This window comes from Terrapene carolina, unplaced genomic scaffold (assembly GCF_002925995.2).
Source record: "Terrapene carolina triunguis isolate 2854851 unplaced genomic scaffold, T_m_triunguis-2.0 Scaffold132, whole genome shotgun sequence".
NCBI lineage: Eukaryota > Metazoa > Chordata > Testudines > Emydidae > Terrapene > Terrapene triunguis.
In genome coordinates, this window is record NW_020664483.1 from 13,498,449 (window position 1) to 13,525,948 (window position 27,500).

The following is a 27,500-nucleotide window of genomic DNA, read 5'->3' on the forward strand; positions in this document are numbered from 1 at the left end:
GGCAACTACATTGACAGTGTCTCACATTCTAATTCACCTTCACAAATCCATGGCATCATTTTTGGCCAAAGTAATGTCAGTCACTGACATTTGCGGCAAGTACAAAAAGGACCCCCTAATGGCAGCCATTTTTATTTGTTTCTTAAGATCCAAAGACTGCTGAAAGAACAATTGGATAAAGTTGAGGATTGGAGAAGCTTGATTTTCTTGTTCCTGTGAAATGAAACTCTAGTCCTTTCTCTTCTCCTTCCCCTTAAAAGCAGAAGTCTGCTAGGGGGTTGTAGCTGTGTCAAAGCCGTTGGGATGCCACTGCTGATCACTTTAATTACTAGGACTAAGGAGGATAAAATTAAAAGTAGCACCATTGAAGCAGTGGAAGAAAGCTTGCCGAGATGTCGGTGAACTGTGAAATATAAAAATTGCATACCAATACATTTTTATAGGAAGGAAACAAGGAATCACATTACTTATTCTTGAAGAGTTTGTCCTTAAATGGTGAAGTTTTACTTGCTGTGCATCCATGTGGCAGATTTTTAGACCATTAGAAAGTAATTGCGGTGGAGGAACAGAGTAAAACTTTTATGTCTCCCCAGCATGGCGGATACATGACAGAGAGATGAAAGATTTACCTAGTTTTCTCTTTAGAATTGGACAGTTTTCTAGCATATGTTGTTGTAATAAGAGTTTTCATGTCCCTTTCTTTCCCTGTTGCAAATTCCATATTTGTGCTTTATGAGCTTTACCAGGTCTTTTTCTTGTTTTTTTGGAAGGGACAATAAAAATATATTGTTTCACAATGCACATTTTAAGTTAATTGTTTTCTAACTTGAAACTTTTATATATACTTGAATCATACCTTCGATGTAATTTAAACTTAGTGGTTCTTCACAATCATTTCCTCCCTCAAAGCTCAATAATCAACAGTTCAAATAATATATGTATTAAATTTAAGCTATAAATATGCTGTTTTGCTCTTCTCTGCTAATGATGATTGAATTTTAATTAGCACAAACACAAGCCACAACCATCTATATTTGCTCTAAGAGGATGCTAGTGACTATGATAATGATTCGGGGATATGAGGTCTCCTCTTTTGAAATCAGCCTACCATATCCTAGGACATCTTTTTCCTAACGTGTACCTGGCTTGATATTAAATAAGCCATGTACTGCAGTAGGTTTAGTTGGATCATATGAACATTCAATGTTAAGCTGCCTAGTACTTTAAAATAAGTTTGGCAGATTCCATTTGTAAATTAAATTAATTTAAATTAAAACCACAAATTCACCTGTGTTAGGAGTGACAATATGGAAATATTTGAGCACTTTCACTTCATGTAAATTCAAATGTAATTAATGTTGCCAGATACAGTAGGTTGAAATAAAATTGGTTGCTGTGTTAGTTGGCTGGCTGTACATTAAATTAAACTGATTTATTGTAGTGCATAGTACACATAGAAGGTTTCTAGTTTTCTTTCCTGTGTGTACTTTAACAAATAAATTTTTGATGGAACTGTTACTCTGTGCCTTCTGGGAAGTTAAGGTGTGAGAAAGCAAACAAAGCAAATATGCCATCCTGCTGAAGAGCTTGCAGGGCCCAAGCAAAATTGCCTTTATAGTGTTAGGACATTAGCAGAAAAGTAAATCAAGGCAATCTGATAGGGAACCAGGATTCTGTCAATCAGGCTCAAGATATTGTGCTGTGTCCATATACTTTGTTTACTGTAGGGTTTTATGAGTTGTAACCTGCCCATGCAAGCTGTTAATGAGGCTAAATCTTGCTGCTTGAGGATTGAATTACAGCACACCTCTAGGCTAATGGTTATAAACAGAAAGTCCCATTAGGACTGCATTCTGATTCATTCATTTGCATTTTTTCTATTGTACCAAGAACAAAGATGAGTAAATAGCTACAAACAAACAATCTACATGGAAATGGCTAAAATGTACCTAATTAGTATTTTGTGCTTGTCTTATTAATGATTACTTAAACTAAATAGCACTTGGTAGCAGGCTCTTACAAAGATTTGCAGGTGTGGAATATTCAATTTCTTGTTTCGTGGGAATGGTGTTTGCCATTTATTGTAAGAAATTAAGTTGCCAATACTGCTTTCCAAAATTAGACTAATTGGTTGTATTCTACCAAAATTAAGGCTATCCGCAAAAATCCTGATTTCAACAACTATGTTACGTCTATAAATTAAGTTTGAGGTAAATTTGACTTAAAGCCACATGCTTGGTTTTGTTGTATTTATTAGTGTTTATAGTGCACTAGTGTCTTTTAAACTTTTTCTTAAGTTTGAAAAATGCAAGTTTTGACAAACGAAGCTTAAACTTCATTTTCCTCACCTTTCTGTGTTTTTTCAATAGTTTGGATTAAACATGTATTTTGTAATTTGTTGTGTGTTACTCCATTTCTGAAATATATGCATGAAAAGTTTACTATTTGTTGTAATTCGTTATGTGATTGACATTTTATAGTCCTATAATGATACATTTAAATTTTTTAACGGAAGATTGTTAACTTGAATGATTCCCTTACAAAAACACTGGATATTTGTTATTGGGTGATATTTACAATTACTGTACTGAACCCAACAAAGGGGCATTTTAAAACTAGAGACATTTTTGTGTGCCCTAGAGTCTCCATCAACAGGTTAAATTTAGGTTACATTTTATTTAAAAAAAAAAAGATGCATTAGTTGAACAGTGTGGATCAAATTCTTCTCTTACTTCAGATTTACATCAGTATAACATTCTTGAAGTTAGTGGAGTTGCTTCTGTAACTGAGAGCAGTATCTGATCCCTGATTCTAGTATTATGGTAGACTATTTCTCTCGCTAGTAATTCAGTGTATTGAAATCCTTTTTGCAGCTATAATAAAATTTTTGTAGCTATTGCTAAGAAACAAAAGTTTCTGACAGTTGTTTGCATCAGGATATTTTACAAGGTATAATTTTATTTTAAAATGGTTTAAATTACAAATGATGACATTTTTAATATATGATAATGTTGGATATGCAGAAAATCTGATTCCCGTATGTCTTTAAAAATTGTGGTGTGACACCCAACTGATATAGAGCATCCTATTTATAATGTGGGCCAAGCACCATGCTGTAAACCAGTTACTATCATGATGATCAGATTGAGAATGAAATTGCATTTCTGTCAATTACTGAGTTGGCAACTGTTCAATATATCTTAGCAGCAAGATGAAGAGCGACGTCGGCAGCTGAGAGAGAGAGCTCGTCAACTAATAGCAGAAGCTCGATCTGGAGTGAAGATGTCAGAACTTCCTGCCTACACTGAAATGGCTGCAGAAAAGTTGAAAGAAAGGTCAAAGGCGTCTGGAGGTGAGTTAGGGAGCCTCGTATCTTATTTCTCTGGCAACCTAGAAACCAGAAAGGACCTTTTGGGGGGTATCACTTTTATTCACACTTGAAAATGTTGTTGTAAGAAATTGTTGTCCATCCATCAGGTACACATATCAAATGACTGGCAATGGATAGGTTTTCCAAATCAGGGTTATATAACTTAATTTCAAACCGTTAAAAGAATGGTGCATCTGTTACAACAAGAATATAACTATATAGGTAAAAACTGTTGGCTAAAGTTGGCCTGTTGAACTACAAATTTTACATTACTCCTGCATTTTTAGAATTGCAAGAAATATTAGTCATCTAGAAATGGTGTGGCTAAAATCTCCAGAGTTCATTGAAAATGTAGGATGCATCCGAAGAAGTGAGGTTTTTACCCACGAAAGCTTATGCCTAAATAAATCTGTTAGTCTTTAAGGTGCCACCAGACTCCTTGTTGTTTTTGTAGGAGTTAGATGTGACCTCTAGGGGAAAGTACGTTATAAAGATTTAAGAAACTTGACTTAAAAACAAAAAATGAGTTAGTACAACTGTTTCTGAAGGGAACTTTGAAGAAGTTCTCTGGCATTACATTGTTATTACCTGGGAGGTTGGCACAATAATCTTTGATTTTAAATGGCAGTCTTTTCGCGTACCACTTACCTTGACAGTTTTTGAGTTGTATATTACTGTAATATTACTAAAGTGACTTTGAAATGTCAGTAAAATTCATATATCTGCCAGTGCTCCAAGCTGGAGTAATGTAGTGACATTCAAATTCAAATGGGTACGGAACACATATTTCAGTCCAGGCTCCTTGCTCTTTTAGTGTCTGCTAAATATGCTAAGGAGTAATTATTTGTCTCATACTAACCCATAATTGTAAGCACAAATGTCTGGTAAATCCAACTTTATATTTATTTTGCTAAACCTAGATTCACTGATTATATGTTTTCTTTCTGTGTTCAGTACAGCTTTAAATGTTCTTTTTAGTTAATGTTACAACTGACTTGTACCATAGCTCTTCCACTCCCTCCTCCATTTAACACTGAAGCTAAGAATGGCTGGATAGCAGTTGTACGTTTCCATTTAAGTCTGATCTTTGGTTTACCTCCATTCACCCAGTAAATGAAGCATGGCAGGATGTCTCCAGTGTGGGGCTGTTCTTCAGTACTGAATTCATCCTAAGTAGGGAAAACATGGCCTTGATGTGGAATAAGCTGTTCAGACTTTATGAAAACTCCTCTAAGCTATTGAAAATATTGCTTCAAAGCATGCTCAAGCTGTGAGGTACAATAGCAAACGCCATTAAAAATGGTTACTGCTCATTTTTCCATTGCAGCCTTTCCTAGTTTGTTCCATATACTTGCTTTAAACACTCTGGGCCAAATTTAGACTTGGCTGATGCAGGTATACTTCCATGGAAGTGCGTAAGCCAAATTCATTGGTGAGGTATATAGTAGTATAGGTTACACATAGCATTTAAGTTAGTTAGAAAACATGTAAAATGGCAAAGTAGTGTAAATTGCAACCAATTTGGCATTCTTTATCTGACTTAAATATTTATCATTTTTTATCCTGCTTTACTTTATCATTTCTTACACTGACGTTATCCTATTACCCACCTGTTAGTTGCTTTTCCTGCTGCACTTCCTCCTTCTACCTCTGAGTGTAAAATACACTTGTTTTACGCACACTTTGAATGCCAATTTGGTTACAAATTATAGTGCTTTGCCACTTGCACCCACTTTCTGACCAACTTATACCACCATATATTTCACCATAGACTATGGCGCTCCATGTTTAAAATTTCCACTGAGTTTTTCTGTTAACCAAGCCTTTCCCTCACTAAATTTGTAAGCTCCCTCAAAGATAGTCTTTCGTTTGACCCTAGCACAAATAGTCTTGTAGTGTCTGTCTTCCTTTATTCTCTTCAGAATTGTCTCTACCCTAGTGAGGACCAATCTTCATCTCCACTTTCCTAAACAATGAAAACCAACGGTGAAGTTAATAGCAAAACTCTCACCGATTTTCAGTGGGGCCAGGATTTCATCCATAGTTTCTCTAATTCCTCTGAATAACTAAGATCCTCAGACTCCTTAATTAGTCTTCCACTTTGTTACTATTTCAAGAACACTTGATACCTCTATTTATTCCAAGTTATATCTGCTATTTAATGTCATTGTTTAGCAGTATGTGAATAAGATTTTAGATCAAGATTCTGCCACTCTTATGCATGTTGGGTACTAACTCTTTACATGTGTGATTGCACCAAGTTCCAAGATGACTAATTGCAGAGTAAGATAGAACACAACAGGAGTAGGGTGTCAAAATCTGACTACTTGAGTTTTTATCACCATCACATCTATTAATTATCAATTGTATTTTTTCTTGTATGACCATCTAGCATATGTTCTATTTTTATATATATTATGCCCAGCATCACTGGTTTACATTCTCTACATTGATTTTTGTCTGCCCATATACTAATCTGGCCAAGTTATTTGGACTTTTGTTGCACTTCTGTTTTGTGTTATCTGTCCACTCTGATTCCCCCTTACTCTTATTTATGCAAAAATTTATCACTTTCCTACATGTTCATTCTTCCACATTTTTCACATAAAGTGAACAATAACCATCTTATTACTTATTTTTGTGGTACATACTCAACCTTCTCCACATTCTTCCATCTCATCATTCACAGTATGTCTTTGTTTTCCAAATCATTATTTACTCAAGTAGCTCCTTCTCCTCCTAACAAGAGGCCTTACTTGTTAACTTTACTAAGGAACAATTTAGTGAAACTGTGCTAGCATTTTTTTTAAATCCAAGTAAGTTACAATAGCCCAGATCCTCAAAAGTATTTAGGCACCTAACTCCCATTGATTTTGATGGTGGTACAACACTCAAATATCTTTGAGGATTTGGGCCTATATGTCTACCACATATTCCTTCAGTTCTTTATTTGCTAAAAATAATCAGATTTATTAGACAAAAACTTTTTTGTGAATACCATCTGAGTACTATCCTTACTTAAGTTATACGTTTGCAAGTGTTCTGTTTCTGTTTTGTAGCAGTATATTCCCCTATATGATGTTTAAGTCAAGCTTACAATAATTTTCTAGATCTTCTATAAGTCTTTTCTTACTACATGTTTAATTAGCCTTTCTCTAAAATATATTGATTCATACATCCCGATTTCAAAAAAGAGGTATTAAATAAATCTACTAGACTCTTCTCTCTTTTTTCACTTCAAAAAGATGGTACGTGTCCATTTCTAATGTGTTAAACGTTTTTAATGAGTTTCTTGCTCACTTTTGTTGGTGAAATTCTAATCTCCTTCAATATTTCTATTTACTAATTGAGAAATTTGTGTTTTGGCATTAACAGTACAGCCTTATTTGAAAGCCTTGATTTAATCATGAAAATCCTAGAAAATGCATTTGCCTATTGCAAATAGAAAACTTTCCTGGATAAGCAGCATCAACCTCTGCAGAATACAAACTTTCTGGCAACTATTTAGTAGGGGGAGATATGGGAAGAGGAGAAAGGGGCAGAGAAAGAGATATGGGAGGAGGAGAAAGGGGCAGAGAGAGAGAGAGAATATTCCTTCTCCCTTCTGACAGATAGAAGCATTTGCTGTGGAGGCTTCAAATATAGTAGATTCCTACTAGCTGGAAGCTGATAAGTTGAGCCCTTGAGTTGGGTCCAGGAACATCACCTTGATAGGAATCCAAACACCATTCCCTTTCCCAGCAGCTCAGGAGCAGTAGAGTTAGCATTTTATCTGGGCACAATCTTTGAACAGTGAGGCCCCACCTTTCACATCTGTGAATTGCAAGTATGTTAAGTTCATTGACTATTAGGTTTCTGCCATATATCCAACCCCTACTTAGGATGGTATGTTTGTGAGGGGGAGGTTGATTAGGCAGATGTGGGGGAGTGGGCAGGAAAGAGAGGGAACAATTAATGAGATACATTAGAAAAGATCAGTATGGTATTGAGTGAGAGATTTTGGTAAGCAAAAGTGGGGAATAAATACAGACCAAAAATATGGGGGAGGAGATAGAGAACACAATGTAAGAAATGAAAGTGGGGGGTGGGGGGAGAGAAAGAGAAGAGAAAACAAGCATTGAAATCAGCACAGGAAAAGATACACCATGATCTGTTATAGCAAAACAAAAACAAAACAAAACAAAAAGATTAGGGTTAAAAAAAAGAAGGGATAGAAGCACTAACAAAAGCAAGAGAGATGTAGTAAGTTACTATTTTAAAAATATATTAGAGAGTTAGTTGACAATATTGTTAAAATTATATAGTATACAGTAAACACTGAACAACTGTTCTGCTCCTTTAAGATGTCTACACCGGGGGGGGGAAAAAAAAAACACCCCACACCAGCGAGTCTGAGTCCTGATCCACAGACGTGGGCTTACAAGGCTCATGCAATGGCACTAAAAACAGCCACGTAGACATTCCTGCTCAGGCTGGAAGTTGGGCTCTGACATCACCCCGCTTCCTCTCCCCGGGCTTCAGAGCTCAAGCTCCAGCCCGAGCCAGAATGTCTACTTGGCTCTTTTCAGCATCCTAGGACAGCGCCCTATGAGTTCGTATCTGCAGACCTGGGCTCTGAGATTCACTGCCCCTGGGTTTTTTTTGCTATAGACATTCCCTTAAATACTGGGTGAATGGCTTTGGGGAGTGTCCTAGGGAGGGCATGGCAGCACAGATATCCTCACCCAGACTAGTAAGCTTAGTCCTTGAGCTAGTAGGTATCAAGTAAACATTTCAAGTCCTGGATTTAATTTTTTTAGCAATATCAGCCTTCCTTTGCAATTATCACCAAAGGCCCTACTGTCTTGTCTTAACCTCGGGTGGCTTATATACTTGAAATATTTGATTTTTACCTTCTGTCTTCCTTTTCTTCTCCACTTTGCTTTCTTTGTCAGTGTTCATACTCTCCGAACTACATTCCGTAATCTTAACGCCAATTCTGTACCTGACAGCCATGTGACTATAGCGTCACAGTGACAGCTATGGAGACTAAAGACCTGTCCTGGTCTCCAGAGCAAGTACAGTATAGGCAGCAGTAGGCCAAGCTTGCTCACACTTCCCCTGCCAATCTGGCTCAACCAGGGCTGGCCTTATGGGTGGGTGCTCTGGTCAGAGGGTCACCATCCAAGTGCCACAAGCTGGCAGGCCTGCCGGAGCAGGGGTGAATGCACATAAGCCCGGGGCTGGAGCCCCTGGCCAACTTGGGGGGGGGCAGATGATGCCACTGCAACTTCCAGCCTGGCAGGGAGGTGCAGGCAGCAAGGCTAGGCCCTGCAGAGCCAGGGGGCCAGCTACTGTGTCCCCCCGTGCACCTGCTCTCCTCCTGCTAGGTGGTTGTGTGGCCCAAAGAGCCCCCGGGGCTCAGAAACTCCTCCCTGTGCAGCCCGGCTGGGCTCCAGGACCAGAAGCTGGTCTTCATGCTCTGTGCCCCCCACTGCTGTTCTCAAACTCAAAGAAAGGGCGCTAAAATAGAACTTTGCCCAGGGCACTATTTTCCCTACGGCCAGCCCTGGGCTCAAACCTGACAAAAGCCTTGTCTGCAGAAGAAAATTGTATCAATTTGATTAATCGGTTTAGAAACTGATGTAGTTAAATTGGTGCCACCCGCTTTTGTGTAGATGCTCTTAAATCAGTTCAAGAGTACCTTATATCAATTTAGCTTAAGACGGTATGGAATCAACTTAAGCTAAATTGATATAAGATACTCTTGAACTGAAATAAGAGTGTCCCCACAAGGGTGTTGCACCATTTTAATTAAATCATTTTCTAAACTGATTGTGTTAAATTGGTATAATTTTCTCATTTAAGTGAAGCCTTTAGAGGTATGGGGTAAGAGGATAATTCGGGCTCCTTGTCCAGACCTGACAACAAGAGTGTCAGGTTTTTGGTGATTTTTGTGCCACAACTCACCTATGTCTGGTGTTTTTTACCTCTCTTGTGCCTCTGGCTTACCCTTGTTTCTTCTTTGAAAACCTTTGTTTGTCTGCATTTCTTGTTTTTAATCTAATGTATTTCTTGATGGATGGTATACATAGCTTTGTGTTGACTGTATTTTAAATACCTTTTGAACAATTTTCATTTTCCTTCTGGGTTCTTTTCTTCCATTGCTTTATCCTAGCACCTTCCACATTCTTCCAAGATTCCTTATGCTGAAATTCTTACTTTTTTCCATTTTTCTCTCTCTTCAGTCCAAACTTAAAACTTCAAATAAAACAAAAAACAACCTCCATATTCAAAATAGCTCAAATGTAAACAGGGTCAGAAAGTGTATATTGTGGCATCCTTAATGCTTCCTTAAATACTCCAACCTCTCTCCCACAATTAGATCATTACTAATAACATTATCTCTGGCACACCTGATACTCCCTTACCTAGTTCCTCACCTAAGGACCAATAATATTGCTTTTACCCACCTTCCCCTTCCATATAGTCCTATCTACTAAATAGCTGCAACTCAATATGCATCATCCACCAAGAGCATTTTTCAGGATCATCCAGTCCCTAGAATCATAGTACCATAGAGTTAGAAGTGACCGCAGCGGTCATCTAGTCTAACCCCCCTGCCAAGATGCAGGATTTGTTGTGTCTAAACCATCCAAGACAGATGGCTATCCAGCCACCTTTTTGAAAACATCCAGTGAAGAAGCTTCCACAACCTCCTGAGGCGTCTGTTCCATTGTCCTACTGTTCATACAGTTAGGAAGTTTTTTCCTGAGATTTAATCTAAATCTGTTCTGTAGTTTGAAGCCATTGTCCCTTGACTACCCTCTGTGGCAAGAGAGAACAACTTTTCTTCGTCTTTTGTATGGCACCCTTTCAAGTATCTGAAGACTGTTATCATATCCCCCCGTAATCTCCTCTTTTCCATATTAAACATACCCAGTTCCTTCAGCCTTTGCTCATATGGCTTGCATTCCATCCCTCTGATCCTCTTTGTCACTTGCTTCTGGATCCTCTCCAGTTCCTCTACATCCTTTCTATACATTGGTGACCAAAATTGGACACAGCTCTCAGGTGAGGCCTAACCAGTGCTGAGTAGAGCGATACTGTCACCTCCCGTGACTTGCATGCTGTGCTTCTGTTAATGCAACCAAAAGTTGCATTTGCTTTTTTTTGCAACAGCATCTCATTGCTGATTCATGCTGAGGGTGTGATCCACCACAACTCCCAGATCCTTCTCAGCAGTGCTGCTGCCAAACCAGTTATCCCCCATTCTGTATTTGTGCATTTGGTTTTTCTTCCCTAAGTGTAGCACCTTACATTTGTCTTTGCTGAATTTCATTTTGTTGTCTATAGCCCAGTTCTGCAGTTTATCAAGATCCCTCTGAATTTTAGCTCTATCCTCCAAAGTATTGGCAACCTCCCCCTAACTTAGTGTCATCTGCAAATTTGATCAGTATGCTTTCTATTCTTACATCCAGGTCATTAATAAAGATGTTAAACCCAGAACAGATCTCCCTCCAATTTGACGTCATTCCATTACTAGTTACTCTTTGTTTATGGTTGTTTAACCAGTTATGTATCCACTTAATGGTAGTTCTGTTGAGCCCTCATTTCTCTAGCTTATTTATCAGAATGTCATGTGGAACTATGTCAAAAGCCTTGCTGAAGTCCAGGTATACTATATAATGCCCATTCTGACAGCAGATCCCCTTCTTATCCTCCCCATAGCATGGCCTAGCCCACACAGTCCCTCTACTTCCCGTTTCTCACATAGCTTTACCCTGCACCCACATGAAAATTTATGTGTATCTTCTTCCCCCAGTCTTTCCTATACTTTTTTCCTTGTAGACTCACACAGAGAGAACCCACAGAAGAATTGCCCCCACCTTTTAATCCCCTTCTTTCCCTACCCCACCCTAATCAAATCTGCTATTAGAGTTATCCCACACATCTTCCTCTGCCCACCCCACTCCATCATCTACATCGCAGAACTCCTGACTTTGTGGTGGACTTGTTGCTGATGTATTTCAAAATGCTTTGCTCCTCTCCGTTGTAGCAAGAGCCACACTTGGAACGAGCAAAGCTGCACAAAGAACATTAGCAACTGTGTTGGATGTATTGACAATCTAAAAAGGAAGTAAGAGTGCAACAAGAGTAGCAGCAAAAAAAAAATAAAAATAGGGAGGCTTGAAATATGTGAATTACAGTGATTGTAAAGATGAGCAGGTGGACAAAATAAACCGGCTGTATTCTGTGTGCCTCCATGGACATCTTAAGTTCTGTTGTCAATAGACGTGGACCTGAGTTGCAGGATCTGTACATGCCCAAAGTTCAGGGGTTTGGTTTAGCCTACTACAGAGCTAGGGATTAGGCTTAAAAATTCTGATCCAGATCCAAACGTCACAAAAATGGGGGGGGTGTTCAAGGTTGGGTTTGGGGTCTAGACGGTTTCTAATTACCATATTTCGACTCTTCTATGTTTGGCTGAGTTGGAAGTGTATCAAAGTAAGTTTTCACTAACCTGTGTGACCTCCAATTTTAAGTAATAGTTATTCTCCAATACTGCCATTTTCCCATGTTCCTTCTAATTGTCTCCAACTTCCCTTCATATGAAAGCCATCCTCTTTCCCTTTCCAGTCTCTAAATACCCCTCAGTCTATTTCTCATGTACATACATGCCAAACAGCAAAAGGCTTCACTTGAAGAAACTAGAAATTATTAAATAAAATGTAGCTAAACATTTTGAAGGTGTTACCCAGCTTTTACTGACTTACTTTTAATGTTACTTATTTTAATTTCACTGTACGTACAGTACATGGTCTCTCAGTAAAATAAGGAAAGTAGGAGTCAGAACTGTTCCTGGCTCGGGCACTTGCTCATCGCTTGACCTTCCTTAAGTCACCTACCCTTTCTATGCCTTGGTTTTACCCATCTACAAAATGAGGATAATAGTATCTACCTACTTCATGGGAATGTTATGGGGCTTATTGAATTCATGTTTGTAAACTGCTTTGAGATGCTCGATGGAAGGGCCCCATGGAAGTGCAAAGTATAATGAAAATTATTTATTAAAACTCTGTATTCCTTGCCAACTGGCCTCACCATTCAAACTGGTGGTGTGACAGAGCAGTAGGTGTCTACTTGTAAGGATGGTTCTCATAATGTGTTACTGTATCAAAGATCAGCCATAAGGATGAAGTGATTCACAGATAGCCTGTTAGAATGCTGAAGGGTGTAAGAAAAAAAATTATAACTTATGTGTTCTTTGACATTGGTCAGACATCCAGCCCAATTGAAGATTGTACCTGAGGCCAAATTCTGCCCTGATTACATCCATTGCACCTCCACTGTGTGTATATATTGAATTGCATCAGTTTAAAGATACACCTCTACCCCGATATAACACAAATTCGGATATAACACAAATTCAGATATAACGCGGTAAAGCAGCACTCCGGGGGGGGGGGCTATGCACTCCAGTGGATCAAAGCAAGTTCAATATAACGCGGTTTCACCTATAACGTGGTAAGATTTTTTGGCTCCCGAGGACAGCATTATATCGAGGTAGAGGTGTATACCTATTAGTGAAAACTGGGAAATCTCCCTGCAGACTGATTTCGTTACTTCAGTTCGCATTTCTTGCCATAGTGGTGCTCAACTGTCACTAAACCACTAATGTGTTTACTGGGATGGTGCATGAACAAGACAAAATACTAACGTTAACGCTACATGTTCCTACAGATGAGGATGATAATACTGAGATAAATACTAATGAGGAGATTCCTGAATGCTCTATTACAGAAGGTGGAGATGATCTTACTAACCTAGAAAATGACCTTGATTCTACTGGTAATTTAAATAATGGCTGTTTTGTGTATTTTGCATGACTAACACTTCTTCATCATCAATATCAATGTGTCTTTTATCTGTTTAGTAATGTTAGCCTAGTTTTGTGTCTTATCAAATCTTTTTAACCCTTAAGTTCATTTCACTTTCCTGAGTTATTTACTTTCATGTTTATTATTGCTTCAAATTTAAGATCAACAACAAAAGAAATATTTCAAGCAATGATGGATTCCAATGTGTGTTCCTGTTTGGAGATAAGGTGTGATGGCACTAAGTGCACCAGCCAAGCCATGCAGGCTTTTGTGTTCACAAGTCTGTTGAGGGACTGCACGTGAAGGGGCTGGGCGCATGTTCATTTTTTCTACTGGTCACTGTTCATTTATTTATGTATTTAAGTATTTGTGCTCAGATTATAGAGCACAAATTCTGTTCAGACCTACACCCTGTGCAGTCCCATTGAGTTCCTCCCAGTGGGGTTGTATGAGGTGTAAACCAAGAAAGAATTGGCCGTAGGTGGTTTACAAAGTTAAAATAACAGTTTGTTCGATACCAAATTTTAAAATCATTAATATTATTAGAATGGCCTGTACAGGACCACTTGGCATGCTTGCCAAATAATAATAATACGTAAGGATGATAACCCCTTGTTGGAATTTTAAACCACGGAAGCTTGAGTTCAGATTCCTTCACTGACACAACTGTGTGACAGTATTTTACCCATTGGGGTATTCTCTCCGGTAACTAGACGCCAGGTTTTCAAAGATATTTGGTTGTCTAAAAATTAAGGTAAGCACATAATGGAATTTTCCAAAGCCTCTTAGTCAGTCAGGCACCTAACCTGCTTAGTAGGCACTTTTGAAAATCTCACAGCATCCACATACTTGTCTCAACGGCTCTCTGATCCTGCAGTGCTATAGAGCCATTGGAGGGGCTTATACTCTGTCCACCCTGCCTGCTGCCAGGGTAGTAGGAAAAGGGAGCATGGTCAGTGCACCCCTTTGCTATGGTACACCACATGGCTGCTTTTTTGGCTTCATGTGGCCCCATTAAAAGTTGGCTTAAGTTAGAGCAGCCCAGACAAGTATGGCATGCATGGAGCAGCACCAGGAACAAGGGTGTGCTAGGGAGAGCTTTTAGCCATCCTGTGACTGAGGGCTTGTCTACCTGGTGGGGTAAGGTGCTGTATGGGGGTGTGATTTCTAAACTGCACTAATGTGTTGTGCGTTAATTTGTCCATGTAGACCCTGCTGGTGTGCACTAAAGGTTCCCTAGGGCATTTTAACATAATACTGTTTCAAACAGCATTATATTAAAGCGCATTAGCAAGGTCTACACAGAGCAATGAACGTGCAACACGTAGACCACCCGTAAAGCACATTATCCCACCATGTAGACAAGTCCTCACATTCTGTCTACACTAGCTAGACCCATGGATCTGGCCCATTGTATACTAAATCAAAATACTTTACTTAATATGTGGCTCTTTGTACACTAAATTGATGATGATCTGTACGTCACTTTGTTTACAATAGTTGCATATGTCAGTTGATCATGTCTTGGATGAGGTAAATTGGGTGTTTTGAGCTGCAGCAACAAATAATTAAATACTTCAATTTGGAATAGCACTCAGAGCAGGCTAATTTGCAGGCCTAATAAGCTTGAATCACGTCATTTATTATTTCTGCTTTGATATTTTCTGTGCAGAAAATATATTGAATATTTCTAGTGTTAGGGTTAAACGGATGTTTAAAAGATTCATGGATTTTAAGGCTGGAAGAAACGACTGTGATCATCTAGTCTGACTGCCTGAAATAGAAGCCTATCAAAAGATTTTCCAGTAAATATTGGTACTTCGAGTTGTGTCCCTGTGGGTGCTCCATTGTAGGTGCACTTGCATCCCTGCACTGCTGATCAAAGAGCTTCAGTAGCAGTGTCCATTGTGCCCACACATGCACTGTCCCCCCTCATGCTGCACCATCAGGCTAGTCAGCGTGCACAGGCTAACCCCCCTCAGTTCCTTCTCAGCTGCCCCTGGCTAGACACAGAGCCAGTAGCAGTCTGTTAAGACTATTGTTCCTCTGTTTGCTTCTCAGTCAGATAGTTTTCCCAGTTCTAGTTCTAGTTGTAGTCTAGTTGTAATTCTTCTTTTCTTTTTCTGGCCTTTTTCCCCCTGGGGACCCTTCCCCTTATCGGGGTATGCCCAGCTCCCTGGGCTTCAAGAAGTGCTGCACCTGCAACGAGGCGGTCCTGGTCGCAAAGAAGCGCTCTGTGTACCCTCTGCCAGCAGCTCCGGCTGAGATCCTGCAACGACAGAGAGCTCCACCAGAAAATCATCTTCTTTGAGGCAACTTTCCAACCTCAATCTCCTGGCGGACGTGAATCTTCCCCACAATCTTTGACATCTAAGAGAAGTGGGTCGAAGAAGTAGACCTGGGACCCCTCTCACAAGTTCTCTAAAAAGAGAGTCCCCTAAGTAAGCCCAGAGATAGCTGCAAACGATCACCATCTCGCTTGGTATCTTCAGCACGGAGACCATCTCAGTCTGGCACCCGTGCCTCACAATGGCCATCAGCTCCTGGTACTGCTGACAGGCCCACAGAACCTATGGGCATGGGCACCAAGTCTTATTGTCCCTTGGTACTGAGTAAGCACTCTAAGAAGACAGTCCTGGTACATGAGTTGGCCTCGGCACTGCCAGTAGCAGTTTACCCGGCACTGGAGAGACCAGTGCAGACAAGGTCTCCACCGCTCCTCCTCCCAACACCAGGACATTCGGCACTGGCAGAATTCCACCAAAGCAGAGACCTCAGCATACATTGCAGCACCAAGCTTTTACCGGACACGGAGGATATTCCCGCAGCCATACCATGCCTCTCTGCTGTCTAGCAAGGGTTCAGATAATGAGTCGGAGGAGATGGTCTCACAGTACTCCTCCCAAGCTCCATATGAGACCCACTACCAACAAGGCCTAAGAGTGTACCCACAGATGGCTCCACCAACATCACCATCTTGGTACAGCCACCTGTGAGTACTTCCACCAGGCCCTATGCCACCACGATGGCCATATTGGGACCTTTGAGTGGCGCACCGACAGCCTGCTTCTCGAGCTTCAAGCCTTGCCTGAGACCCCTCCAGGTACACACCCTTGGCCACAGCATCCAGGGCCTTGGAACTGCCTCAGGAGATAGAGGAACAGGAAGCCGGTCCTGAGAAGGAAATAACACTAAAGACCATGTCCTCCTCTTCTCTGGACAAAGCCATCATGCCTCCCCAAACCATTTCTGGCAGACAAGTTCTATCTTTTCCAGGAGCTGGCGAAGAGGGTGGCGGACACCCTCCACATACCATTAGAGGAGGTCAAAGACGCCCACTATCAGCTTCTTGATATTCTCCATTTTTCATCCTCCTCAAAGATTGCACTCTCAATAAATGAAGCCATTTTAGACCTGGCAAAAAACAGTGTGCAAAACCCCAGCATTGGTGGTGCCAAATTGCAAATGTGTGGACAAAAAATATTATGTCCTCAGCAAGGAATCAGAATTCCTCTTTTCCCACCCTCCACACAATTCCATCATTGTGGACACTGTCAACTCCCGTGGCTGACAACACCAGTCCAGAGCTATGCCCTAAAACAAGAATTGGAAGCATCTTGATCTTTTCAGTAGAAAGGCATATTCCTTGCCACCTTACACTTCCATATTGCCAACTGTCAGGTGCTCATGGCCAAATACAATTGCACAAATTATAATAAACTTAATGATTTTATTGAAAAACTGCCAGAGGTACATTGGGAATCCTTCTAGGCCGTCATACAGGAAGGGCAACTAGTGGCAGAAACATTACTACAATTGGCCTTTGACGCCGCCAACAGATCAGCTAGGTCCATCTCCACGGCGGTGGTGCTGTGATGGGCGTCGTGACTCCACTTGTCGGGATTCCCGAAAGAGGTTCAGTCTACAGTGTAAGATCTTCCCTTCAAGGACACTAAGCTCTTTGCCAAAAAGACCAACACTTCCCTTCATACCCTGAAGGATTCCAGGGCTACCATCAGGTCGCTGGAAATCTATACACCCAGGCAAGAGAGACAATTTAGTCCTCAATCCTAGCATAGGTCATATGCAGCTCAATACAAATCTCAGCACCATTACAAGCTGCAAAGAAGGAAAGGTATATTCCCAAAATGCAAGCTGTCGGGCCCACAACCTTCATCCCAACCCCCTGCATCTAAGCTCCACTTTTGATGGGCAGGTTGAGGCGCCACAAGACCACTCCCCCCGACTGATACAACCAACATCATTGTACACCCATTTGGTCACCGATTGGCAATGTTTTGCAGTGCCTAGGAATGCATAACTTCAGACCGATGGGTCTTACAGATTGTCCGATCCAGGTACTCCATCCATTTCACCTCCCTACCCCCTCCACAACACCCTTCCCCATCCCTCTTCAAGGACTCTTTTCACTGATGTTTACTGCTACAGGAGTAGGTTAGGAGCCATAGAACCACTACCTCAACATCTATGAGGCAAGGGATTCTACTCTAATGCCCCTAAGGAAGGGAGGTTGGAGACCCATATTGGACCTCAGAGCTCTCAACAAGTTTGTCAAGGCTCAGAAGCACAAGACGGTCACCTTATCAATGATCATTCCAGCCTTGGAACTGGTAAACTGGTTTTTGGCCCTTAACCTCCAGGACACCTATTTTCACATCTTGATCCTACTAACTCTCAGACGATTTCTCAGGTTCACTCTGGGACATGATCATTACCAATACAGAGTCCTCCCCTTCAAGCTCTCATCGGCCCTGAGAGTATTTTCCAAAATTCTCTCAGTGGTATCTGCTCATTTACACTCACAAAGGATAATGATTTACCCATACCCGGACGATTGTATCCTCCGAACCCAATCTCTCAAGGAGGCTCACCAAGTCATTGATACTACGATACACTTGTTCACAGAACTGGGTCTACAGATCAACACCCAGAAGTCAACCCGCACTGCAGAGCAATGCCTGGAATTCATAGGGGCTGACCTGAACACCCTACAGACCAAAGCCCTCCTAACCTCCAACACAGATTCCTATCCCTGGTTTCACTCATAGACATTGTACAATGCAGCCAGGCTCCACCTCCAACTCTTAAGACATAAGGCAGCGGGCAAGGCAGTGATACCGCATGCCAGACTCCACATGCGATGCCTCCAACAGTGGTTCAGTTCGATTTACAGACCAAATAGGGACAGGTTGGACAAACCCCTGTCACTCCCTATCAGGATCAGAAACTCCTTAGATTGGTGGAAGGACCTGGCCAATGTGTGCAAAGGGATCCCCTTCTCGCAGACATCACCATTGTCGCTCCTTAGCACCAATGCATCACACACAGGGCAGGGCATGCATTTAAATGGCCTCTTGACACAAGGCAAATGGTCGCCTGCAGAGATATCCCTCCACATCAATCTCCTCGAGTTGAGCGCAGTCAAGAACACCTGTGTCCACTTCCTCCCGCTGATTGCAGGATCATACACAAAGATCCTAACAGACAATATAGCATACATGTACTGCATTAATCAGTAAGGGGGGGATCGGGTCACCCTCCCTATGTGAAGAAGCAATGACATTATGGAACTGGTGCATCTCCCATGACATCACCCTGTCCATGGGTTTCCTCCCGGCACACAGAACTCAATAGTAGACAATCTCAGTCGCGAGTGGGAGATACATCCGTTTGTGCTCCACGACCTCGTCACACAATGGGGATCACCATCCATAGACCTATTTGCTACTTACAAGAACAAGAAATGTCCATGCTACTGCTCCAGGGTGGAGATGGGACAACACTCCGTGAGCGATGCCCTTCTTTTCCCATGAGACGGGAAACTTCTTTACACCTTCCCTCTACTGCTGAAGGTCCTACTAAAAATAAAAAGGGACAGCGCTCATATCATTCTGGTCGCTCCTACCTGGCCAAGATAGACCTAGTACCCTTGCTTGGCACAGCTCGCAACGTGCAATCCATCTCACTCCCGGCTATTCCGTACCTCCTCTCACAGGACAAAGGGCATCCCAACCTGGGGATTCTCTGCCTCAAAGCATGGTTCCAGCAGCGAGAGAGCTCCTGCTCCAGGGAAGTACAAGAGGTTCTATTCCACAGTAAGAAGTCCTCCACATGACACACTTACCTGCAGAAATGGTCCAGGTTTCAGATTTGGTGCATGTCCCAACAAATCTGCCCAACATCCACATCTCTTCCACACATCCTAGACCATGCTCTGACCCTTAAAAAGTCAGGACTATCCCTAAGCTCTCTTAGGGTCCATCTAGCAGCTATCGCAGCTTTTCACCAACCTGTAGAGGGGTACTCAGTGCTGTCAGACCCAACCACAAAACGATTCCTCTAGGGTTTAATAAAATAAATGTGTGCAAAGGGATCCCCTTCTCGCAGACATCACCATCGTCGCTCCTTAGCACCAATGCATCACACACAGGGCAGGGCATGCGTTTAAATGGCCTCGTGACATAAGGCAAATGGTCGCCTGCAGAGATATCCCTCATCAATCTCCTCGAGTTGAGAGCAGTCAAGAACACCTGTGTCCACTTCCTCCCGCTGAGCCTCAGCCTCCACTTCCTAACCCCATGTAGGATCTAAACCTGGTATTGAAAGGGCTGACTTTTGACATCTATCAACTAAATCTTTTGATATCTAGCAACGAAAATGGCGTTCTTGATAGCGATTATCTCATCCAAAAGAATAGGAGAGATAGCAGCCCTGATGGCACATCCCTGCTACACAGTATTCTTTCCAGATTATGCTCAGGGCGCATCCAAAATTCATCCCCAAGGTAACCACTCTGTTTCACGTGAATCAATTGATTCACCTTCCAGTCTTCTACCCCACGCCTCACCAAGGCAACAGGGAGGCTATACTTTATACCCTCGACATCAGGAGAGTCCTGGCCTTCTACCTTGACAGGATGAGGGTCTTCAGGAAGTCCCCTAGACCAGTGGTCCGCAAACTTTGGGGTGTGCCCCCTCGGGGGGCCCAGAGGAACATTTGGGGGGCCCAGTGGGGCCCAGGCCAGCCCCCAGGAGGCGGGGAGGGAGCAATCTGCCGCCAGCTCCACTCCGGCCCCAACTCCCAGCCCCGCTCCCGGCCGGGGCTCTGCTTCCAACTGGGGCCCTTGGCTCCAGCTCCTGGCCCCGACTGTGGCCTTGCTTTTGGCCGAGGCCCCAGCTGCAGTGCCTGCCCCACTCCCACTGCGGCCTCTGGCCTCGACCGCAGGCCTGCTCCCAGCCCCCAATCACACAGCTCCCAGGGGGGCGTGAACCAGGTAAGGGAGGGGTGGGGGCAAAAAGTTTGGAGACCACTGTCCTAGACTTTTCTTCTCCGTTGTGGAAAGATCCAAGGACTCAGCAATATCAAACCAAAGGCTCACTAAGTGGGTTCCGAATTGCATCAGACAGTGCTACCAAATTAGCAACATGACCCTTCCATATTCAGTTTGTACACATGCCACAAGATCGATCTCATCCATCGCCTTCTTCAAGAATGGTCACTATGGGTGCTCCACAATCCACCCACCTCCTCTCTACTTCAGAGTTCTTGTCAGTGACTCTGCGGCAGAGAAGGAATTGAGGGGGGTTAGCCCATGCATGCTGACTAGACTCGTGGCGCAGCATATCGGGGGACAGCACATGTGTGGGCCTAATGGACCCTGCTACTGAAGTTCTGCGATCTGCAGCTCAGGGAGGCAGCAACACCTACATTGGAGCACTCATAGGGACACAGCTCGAAGAACCGTCATTATTGCACAAGGTGAGTTACTCCTTTATACTTGGGAGGAGAAGACAATCAGGAATTGATTATTTATGGTAAGTCTCCTAACCTAGTGGTTCTCCAACCTTTCTTTCTGTGGACCATTTTTGTAAGAGAGATCCTATTGGGGACAGATGGATGGGATGCACACGCAAGGGGTCCTTTCTGTTTGAGATCATTGGTGACTTGATTAATGAATTTGTTACCTGCTGAACCCTTCTTCTTTCCATAGAATTTTAGGCAGAATCCATAAATGAAGTAAAAGGAAACTGGTTTGAGAACTTTTTTTCAAAATCTGGAAGTTGTTGATTTTAAATCCTGCATCAATATTTGTTAATGCTGCTACCATGTGCTGCTGTGAATGTATTTTATAAAATGTGAACATCTGTGTATTACAAATATTGCATGGTGTTTCTGTATAAGCCAGTGCGTATGTGTGTGCACTCATATGTTAGGCTAAATTATGGCCATCATGCATCAGTGTGTCAGAGAAGAGTGAAGCCGTCCTTCATCACACCCCATCATATCACGACTCTGTAGGAGGCAGGCAGATATTTGGTTGTTAACTCCCCAGGAATATTTTGGAGAATAGGATGTCCAACACTGTTCACAGGACCTCCAAGCCTTAGAAGGAGTGCCGTTAGGAAATTAGTTTGGCTCCTCCTTCCTGCATTCTAGCTTGTGGGTACAGGACTGCAATTTGGAGTGCAAGGTACACCTGTAGAACACATGTAGTAAGTGCTGTTCTGCAGTGTGTTCACCCCAAGCATGACTTGCATTCATAATGCCTCAGGTGATGCACCTTCTGCTGCCTACCAGTGTGACTGTAGCTCACAAAATTGTAATATATTCTATTAACATCTCTCTCTCTCAAATATGTGTGTGGTCATATGTATGGTTGGGGTGTGGGTGTGGGTCCGTACGTGCACACACTACTCACATACAAAAAACTATATACTTTGCATGTAGTCAAATAAGCATTAATGGGAAGTGAAATATTGTACATATGAGCCCTGATGCAAAGTCCATAGGAATTTTTCCAGTGACATGATTCATTGGGGGTTTGGATGAGGCTCCTGAAGATTTTATTTTTTTTATAGCGTAATAAAAGTGTTTGATTTCATTTCTAACTCCATTATATTCCATAATTTATAACAAACATTACTAGAAAGATGGCTTTGTTGTTACTCTGGTTTTAAAGTTGAGAAGCTGTGCCCAAGGACCCTTGTGTTAAATTATTATTATTTGTAAACTTGAATGGTTATCAGAACCTAAAATACCTGATGAATTTTTAATATTCCATTTTAAAGTAAATTGTTCTCTAGGAGTTTTTATATCTCCGAAAGAGAAGCCAGAGTATGTGTGTACCAGTTGAGAGGAACTTTACATTTTGTGAAGTTCATGTGTTTATCATTCACTACTTTATAACATAGTACAAGCTGTACTTGATGGTGCAGAACCAAGTGCTAACTTTCTTTAATGTATGTTTTTAAGAAAACTTGGGAAATGTTTGTATGTGTAACACATACAGCTCTAGTTCAATATGTGCTTGAAAGATCTTTTTCTCCTCGGTTTTCACTTTTTAGTTTAAAATGATAGTACTGCGAATTCTATTAAACTGATACATTGTTGTAGCAACTCTCCATTTAAATGCATCTCACTCTGTTGTACATGGTATTTGCATATTTAGCAGAACAAAACAGTAAGTTGGTGGATTTGAAGCTGAAGAAGCTCCTAGAAGCTCAGCCACAGGTGGCAAATTCACTCTCCAGTGCGGCTCAGAAAGCTGTAACTGATAGCTCAGAGCAAGACATTAAGGTAAGTTTTGATTAATGCTTTTATCTCAGTGCCTGTGTGTTCTGATTTCTGTTTTGTACTTTATGATGAGGAAAATAATTTCTTATCAAATCCATCACAGTAAGAAATGCAGAAAATCTGCTGGGCAGTGCAGTTGCAGAGTTTGCAGTGCAGTGGGGGTTTTTTCTATGTATTAATCAACACATTTTCTGTTTATAGTATGATTTTTTTTTTTTAGCCATACTATAGCTGTAATTGGCTGGCATAATCGTGAGGTCTGTCTGAACACCTCTAAATTCTTACTGTTCAGCTTACCACTTAAATCTGAAATGAAGGCATAGGAAGAAACAGTGGACCCAGTCTTGCTCCTGATGAAGTCAGTGGCAAAATTCTCATTGACTGCAGTGAGAGCAAAATTGGACACCACATATTTTTCTTCCCTTTCAAGTCTCACCACCTGTTTTGCTCTACCAAAACTAGAATGTATTATGTTGTAAAATATATATACAGGTCTGTGTAATCTGCAGGTGAGTGACTCTGAGAAAAATGAATTTTAAGACAAGTATATATGCTGCATGTTTTGTCAATCTTTAATGTACGCCATTTTAACATAAAGTACATACCTATGAGTTTTCCATTGCATTTTCTTAATTAGGCCCTTTTAAGTTATTACAACTAAATAAAAAATAGCCTGTGCATGTCATTAATATCTCTATGGCTTTGGGGCACTTCCAGTTGTGTATAACTTTTCACCCACCTGCAGACTGTGGGGACAGCACTGCTGACTGAAAGGATTTCCTTCCCCAGATACAGAGATGCTTTGAAGTCCCAAAACAATGACTTTCATTGCTTTTCCCTTACACTGTCGGTTCCTATAAATTGGTGATGAAAGTGTGTGGCAGCAGTAGAGGACTTTCGGTCTCTATCTTTGAACAAAAGGAAGCCTGGATCAAGTCTGATTTTTGCGTTCAATTTAGCTTTCTGCAGTGGATTTAATGCAAAATGAAGCTGGCCCAAGAATAATACAATGGATTGAAAAGGCTAACTGAATTAGTGGGCTTAGAGGAATACATTTGTAAAGTGGCAGAAGTCCCTAGTCATAAAAAGGTTTCTTAAAATGGGATTTACTTGCTAATCGCACTGATATTTTAGCATGTTGCCAGGCCTAAAAAATTAGCCTTGTTTGTTTATTTTGGTAAAGACTTGAGTTCAGACTGTCAAATATCTATTGTCCTAACAACAGGAAGCCACCTTTTATTTAAAACCAGAATCATAACAGCCCAAAAACATACATCTGAAAAGACATACATCTAATGAGAGTGATACTTTTTTAAAGCATAGTTCAATAAATGGCACACAGGCACCTTCATTAGGGCAATTTGATATCCGCTAACCTGATGAAAATGGTGTTTCTTTATAAAGCTTTTCTGTATTAATTGATTTTTTTTTAAGTTACTCCAACAAAAGGTGCAACTTAACAGCGTGCCTTTGTGTGTGTCTTTTTAACTAAGAGTTTAAAAATGGTATTGCAAAGAATATATGGTGTCCATCTGTTCTCATGGAGCTTTCCGCATTGAGTTGGATTTGTGTTTTAATAAAATGCAGTTTACACGTTTATAAATGAGGCATTCTGTGTTTGTGGAAAAGGATAAACTGTTACCTTCCCTTGAGGATTCTGTATCCCAGGCCTCCTCGAGGCTAGAGAATAGGCCATTGGAGAACTCCCTCATTACTGATTGTCTCAATGCAGAGGAAGGGCAAAGTCTTGGTAGCTTTTGATAACCAGTTTCAGCATTCAGCAGGCTTAGCTATTAGTCATGCATCTTAGCCTTTCCCTATTTACTTTCAAAACACTTAATAAAAATAATAAAAGATTAGGTATAAAATGAAATATTTGTTTGGTACACAGCACCTCGGTATCTGCAGTTTCCACACATTGCAGTGGTTCAGTCTTCTGGGATATTTCATGTTGATAGAACCATTTGAATTTGTTACCAGTATTAACATAGGAAGCTCTGGAAAAGATAATTGTAGTTTCCTTAGCTGTAAAGGGCTTACTTACAAATCTGGCTTTGGAAAGTTATAGCTGATGAAATGCAGTTCAGTGGGATAGTATTATAATCCTACCTTTTAGCCTTCATCCAGCATTAGTGGTTTATCTCAATGGGCATAAAATTAGAAACTAGTTCTTCTTGTCATACAAGTCTGTGGGACTATACAAAACGATAGAATTCTTTACTGGGCAGAATGGTGATGGAGAAAGACTAAAGGCAACATGCTTTTAAAGTGATTATAGATCAGGTTTAGGAGTATACACTATGCAGATTGGCACTAATGTATACCGTGCAGGACAAATTAAAGTTGTAAAAGAGTTATCTGTCATTTAAAATCCACATCACTGAAAGATATTGGCCATACTTAACAGATCTTGCTGTTGAGTAATACAGAGTCTTGCCTGATGATGATGCCAAACAAACCAAAACCAATCACCACCAAAAAAAAGTTCATCACTCTGCTTCTTTTTCAGCAGCTGATACTTTTATCCCACACAAACAGCAATCTGAGTTGTGAAATTCTCTGCAAAACCTCCATTGTGTTCTGTCATTGAAACATACCTTTCCAATGTGTGACTTCACATTTGTAAACAAAAGAATCTGTTGTATGTCTTGTTTTTCTGACAGAATGGAACAGAAGAACATCGTGCTGAGCGATTACAAAAAGCAACAGAACGTTTTAGAAATCCTGTTGTGTTCAGCAAGGACTCTACAGTCAGGAAAACTCAGCTCCAGTCTTTCAGTCAATATGTTGAGAACCGACCAGGTAGGAGAAAATATAAAACATGTTTTCCCATCTTATGATTTAATAATATTTAACAATAAATATATTAAAATCCTGATAATGTAAGTCCACATTTCAATACACAAATATCAAGCTTTATAATAATTTTACATGTCTTTCCCCTTTTTTCAAGAGATGAAAAGGCAAAGATCAATACAGGAAGATACAAAGAGAGGAAATGAGGAGAAGGCAGCGATAACTGAAACTCAGAGGAAGCCATCAGAAGATGAAGTGCTTAATGTATATTAATTTTTTGTCTGGTTTCATGATTGCTGATAATTCCAAACTGTATGTGGAAATAGTGCCTTTATTTGTTAAAATGAGATGTTAGGGTTTTTTAGATGTCAATCTCCAGTGCATTCAAAGCAGAGTGAGAGGGGTGCGCTGTTGAATTAGTCTGCAGTGTGGTGATAATTGTCAGATAAAAAAAAATGAATTTTTCAGAGTTCCACAGCCCCAGCTTCCTTGAGACATTTCCATCAGGGCACTTCCCATAAAGAGATTCCAGTATTGATCTACCGGGAGGATTTTAATTATTACAATAGCAGATACCGCAGAGCTGCAGTTAGAGGGAAGAGTCACATGAGACCTGCTAGAATTTCTCAGCCAACCCATTTTGTTGGCTTGGGTTAATGGGTGTTCAACCTTTCCATTATCCAGATCAGCCGTGAATTACTAGCTGAATGATGTTTGCATTAATATAATATATATGGTAATTTCTTCACTTAATTAACGGGGAGGTTCAGCTCAGTAGGGGTATGGGCTGATCATGTGTAAAATTGATTTGTGAGGGAAATATTTGATAGACCGCAGGGAGAAAGCTGCTTTTGATGGACAGCTGCGGGACAGAAGCAGGAAGAACAAGTTTTAACCTGAATTTTTTGACTGGAAGCACAGCATAGTCTTTGATGGTGGTCATATGTTGCTGTCCACAATTTGTCTAAATGCGTTCATTCTTTTTGCTGAAGCAATTCAGTGCCAGTTAGAGATTTTTGTAATGCTGTGATACCTATAGTAAATCACCTAACTTCTTAACAATCTCTCAGCTACTTTATTAGCGTAGTTGTGCTTTAGCAAAGCTGGTAAGGTCTTCCTCAGTGAATTCACATTATAAATGCAGATAATACACATGAACACTTGGAATATTTCATCCTGACACAGCATTTCTTTTCATCTTCTAATAGCATTGTGAACAATTCTGCATGCTGACATTAGTGACATTTTTATACTGTTTTCAATTAATTGTAGTTGAAAGGCAATATATTTCACATATCATACATCACTTCAACTCGCCCACACTAATTCTCTTGTTCATGTACTCCACTTGGAGGCTGTCTCTCAGTAATTTTGTTGTGGCCACGAGACTGGTGAAAAAAAGTTTCCTTTAGAACTGATGCTATTTTCTGGTGTGACCGCAGTGTGTTGCAACAACATGCCTACTTCACCAGGTGCCCAAGATCTTAAAGTTCCAGGCTTGTTACATATAGTTGTGGGACTGTGTGCCATCCTCTCAGCCTTGACAGTGAATTTATCTTTATTTGCAGTAATACCCTGCTATAATGATTGTTATCCCTATTGTCCGACTGTGAAGCTGTACTGACTCTTTCAGCAATATTTACTGAGAAACAATTGAAAAAATTCAGTCAAATTAGTTGTGACTGACTAACTAATCCAGCAACAAGTTAGCCAGTGATAGGGAAATACAGATGATAAAAGAGCCTGCATTTTCCCCTCCTATCCCCAAAGGATAATGGCTGTAGGTATATCCCTTTGCAAAGGACAAGAGGAATCTGAAAACAAGCCTCATCTGTATTAAGCTTCTCAACTTTAAAACTGTCTCAAAGAGCCTTGGGGAG

At 41.0% G+C, this 27,500-nt stretch overlaps 1 protein-coding gene across 2 annotated transcripts in view; it reads left to right on the forward strand.

The window, feature by feature from the left end:
- The window catches only part of EHBP1 (EH domain binding protein 1), a 333,194-nt gene that overhangs the window by 263,546 nt on the left and 42,148 nt on the right, over positions 1-27,500 (forward strand). The window contains exons 14-17 of one of the 2 annotated variants that reach the window (XM_024199807.1): positions 3,205-3,352; positions 22,700-22,827; positions 25,488-25,626; positions 25,778-25,884. In XM_024199807.1, coding sequence (XP_024055575.1) covers positions 3,205-3,352; positions 22,700-22,827; positions 25,488-25,626; positions 25,778-25,884 — 522 coding nt within the window. The remainder of the gene's footprint in view (positions 1-3,204; positions 3,353-22,699; positions 22,828-25,487; positions 25,627-25,777; positions 25,885-27,500) is intronic. The other variant, XM_024199808.1, reaches the window with a different exon arrangement.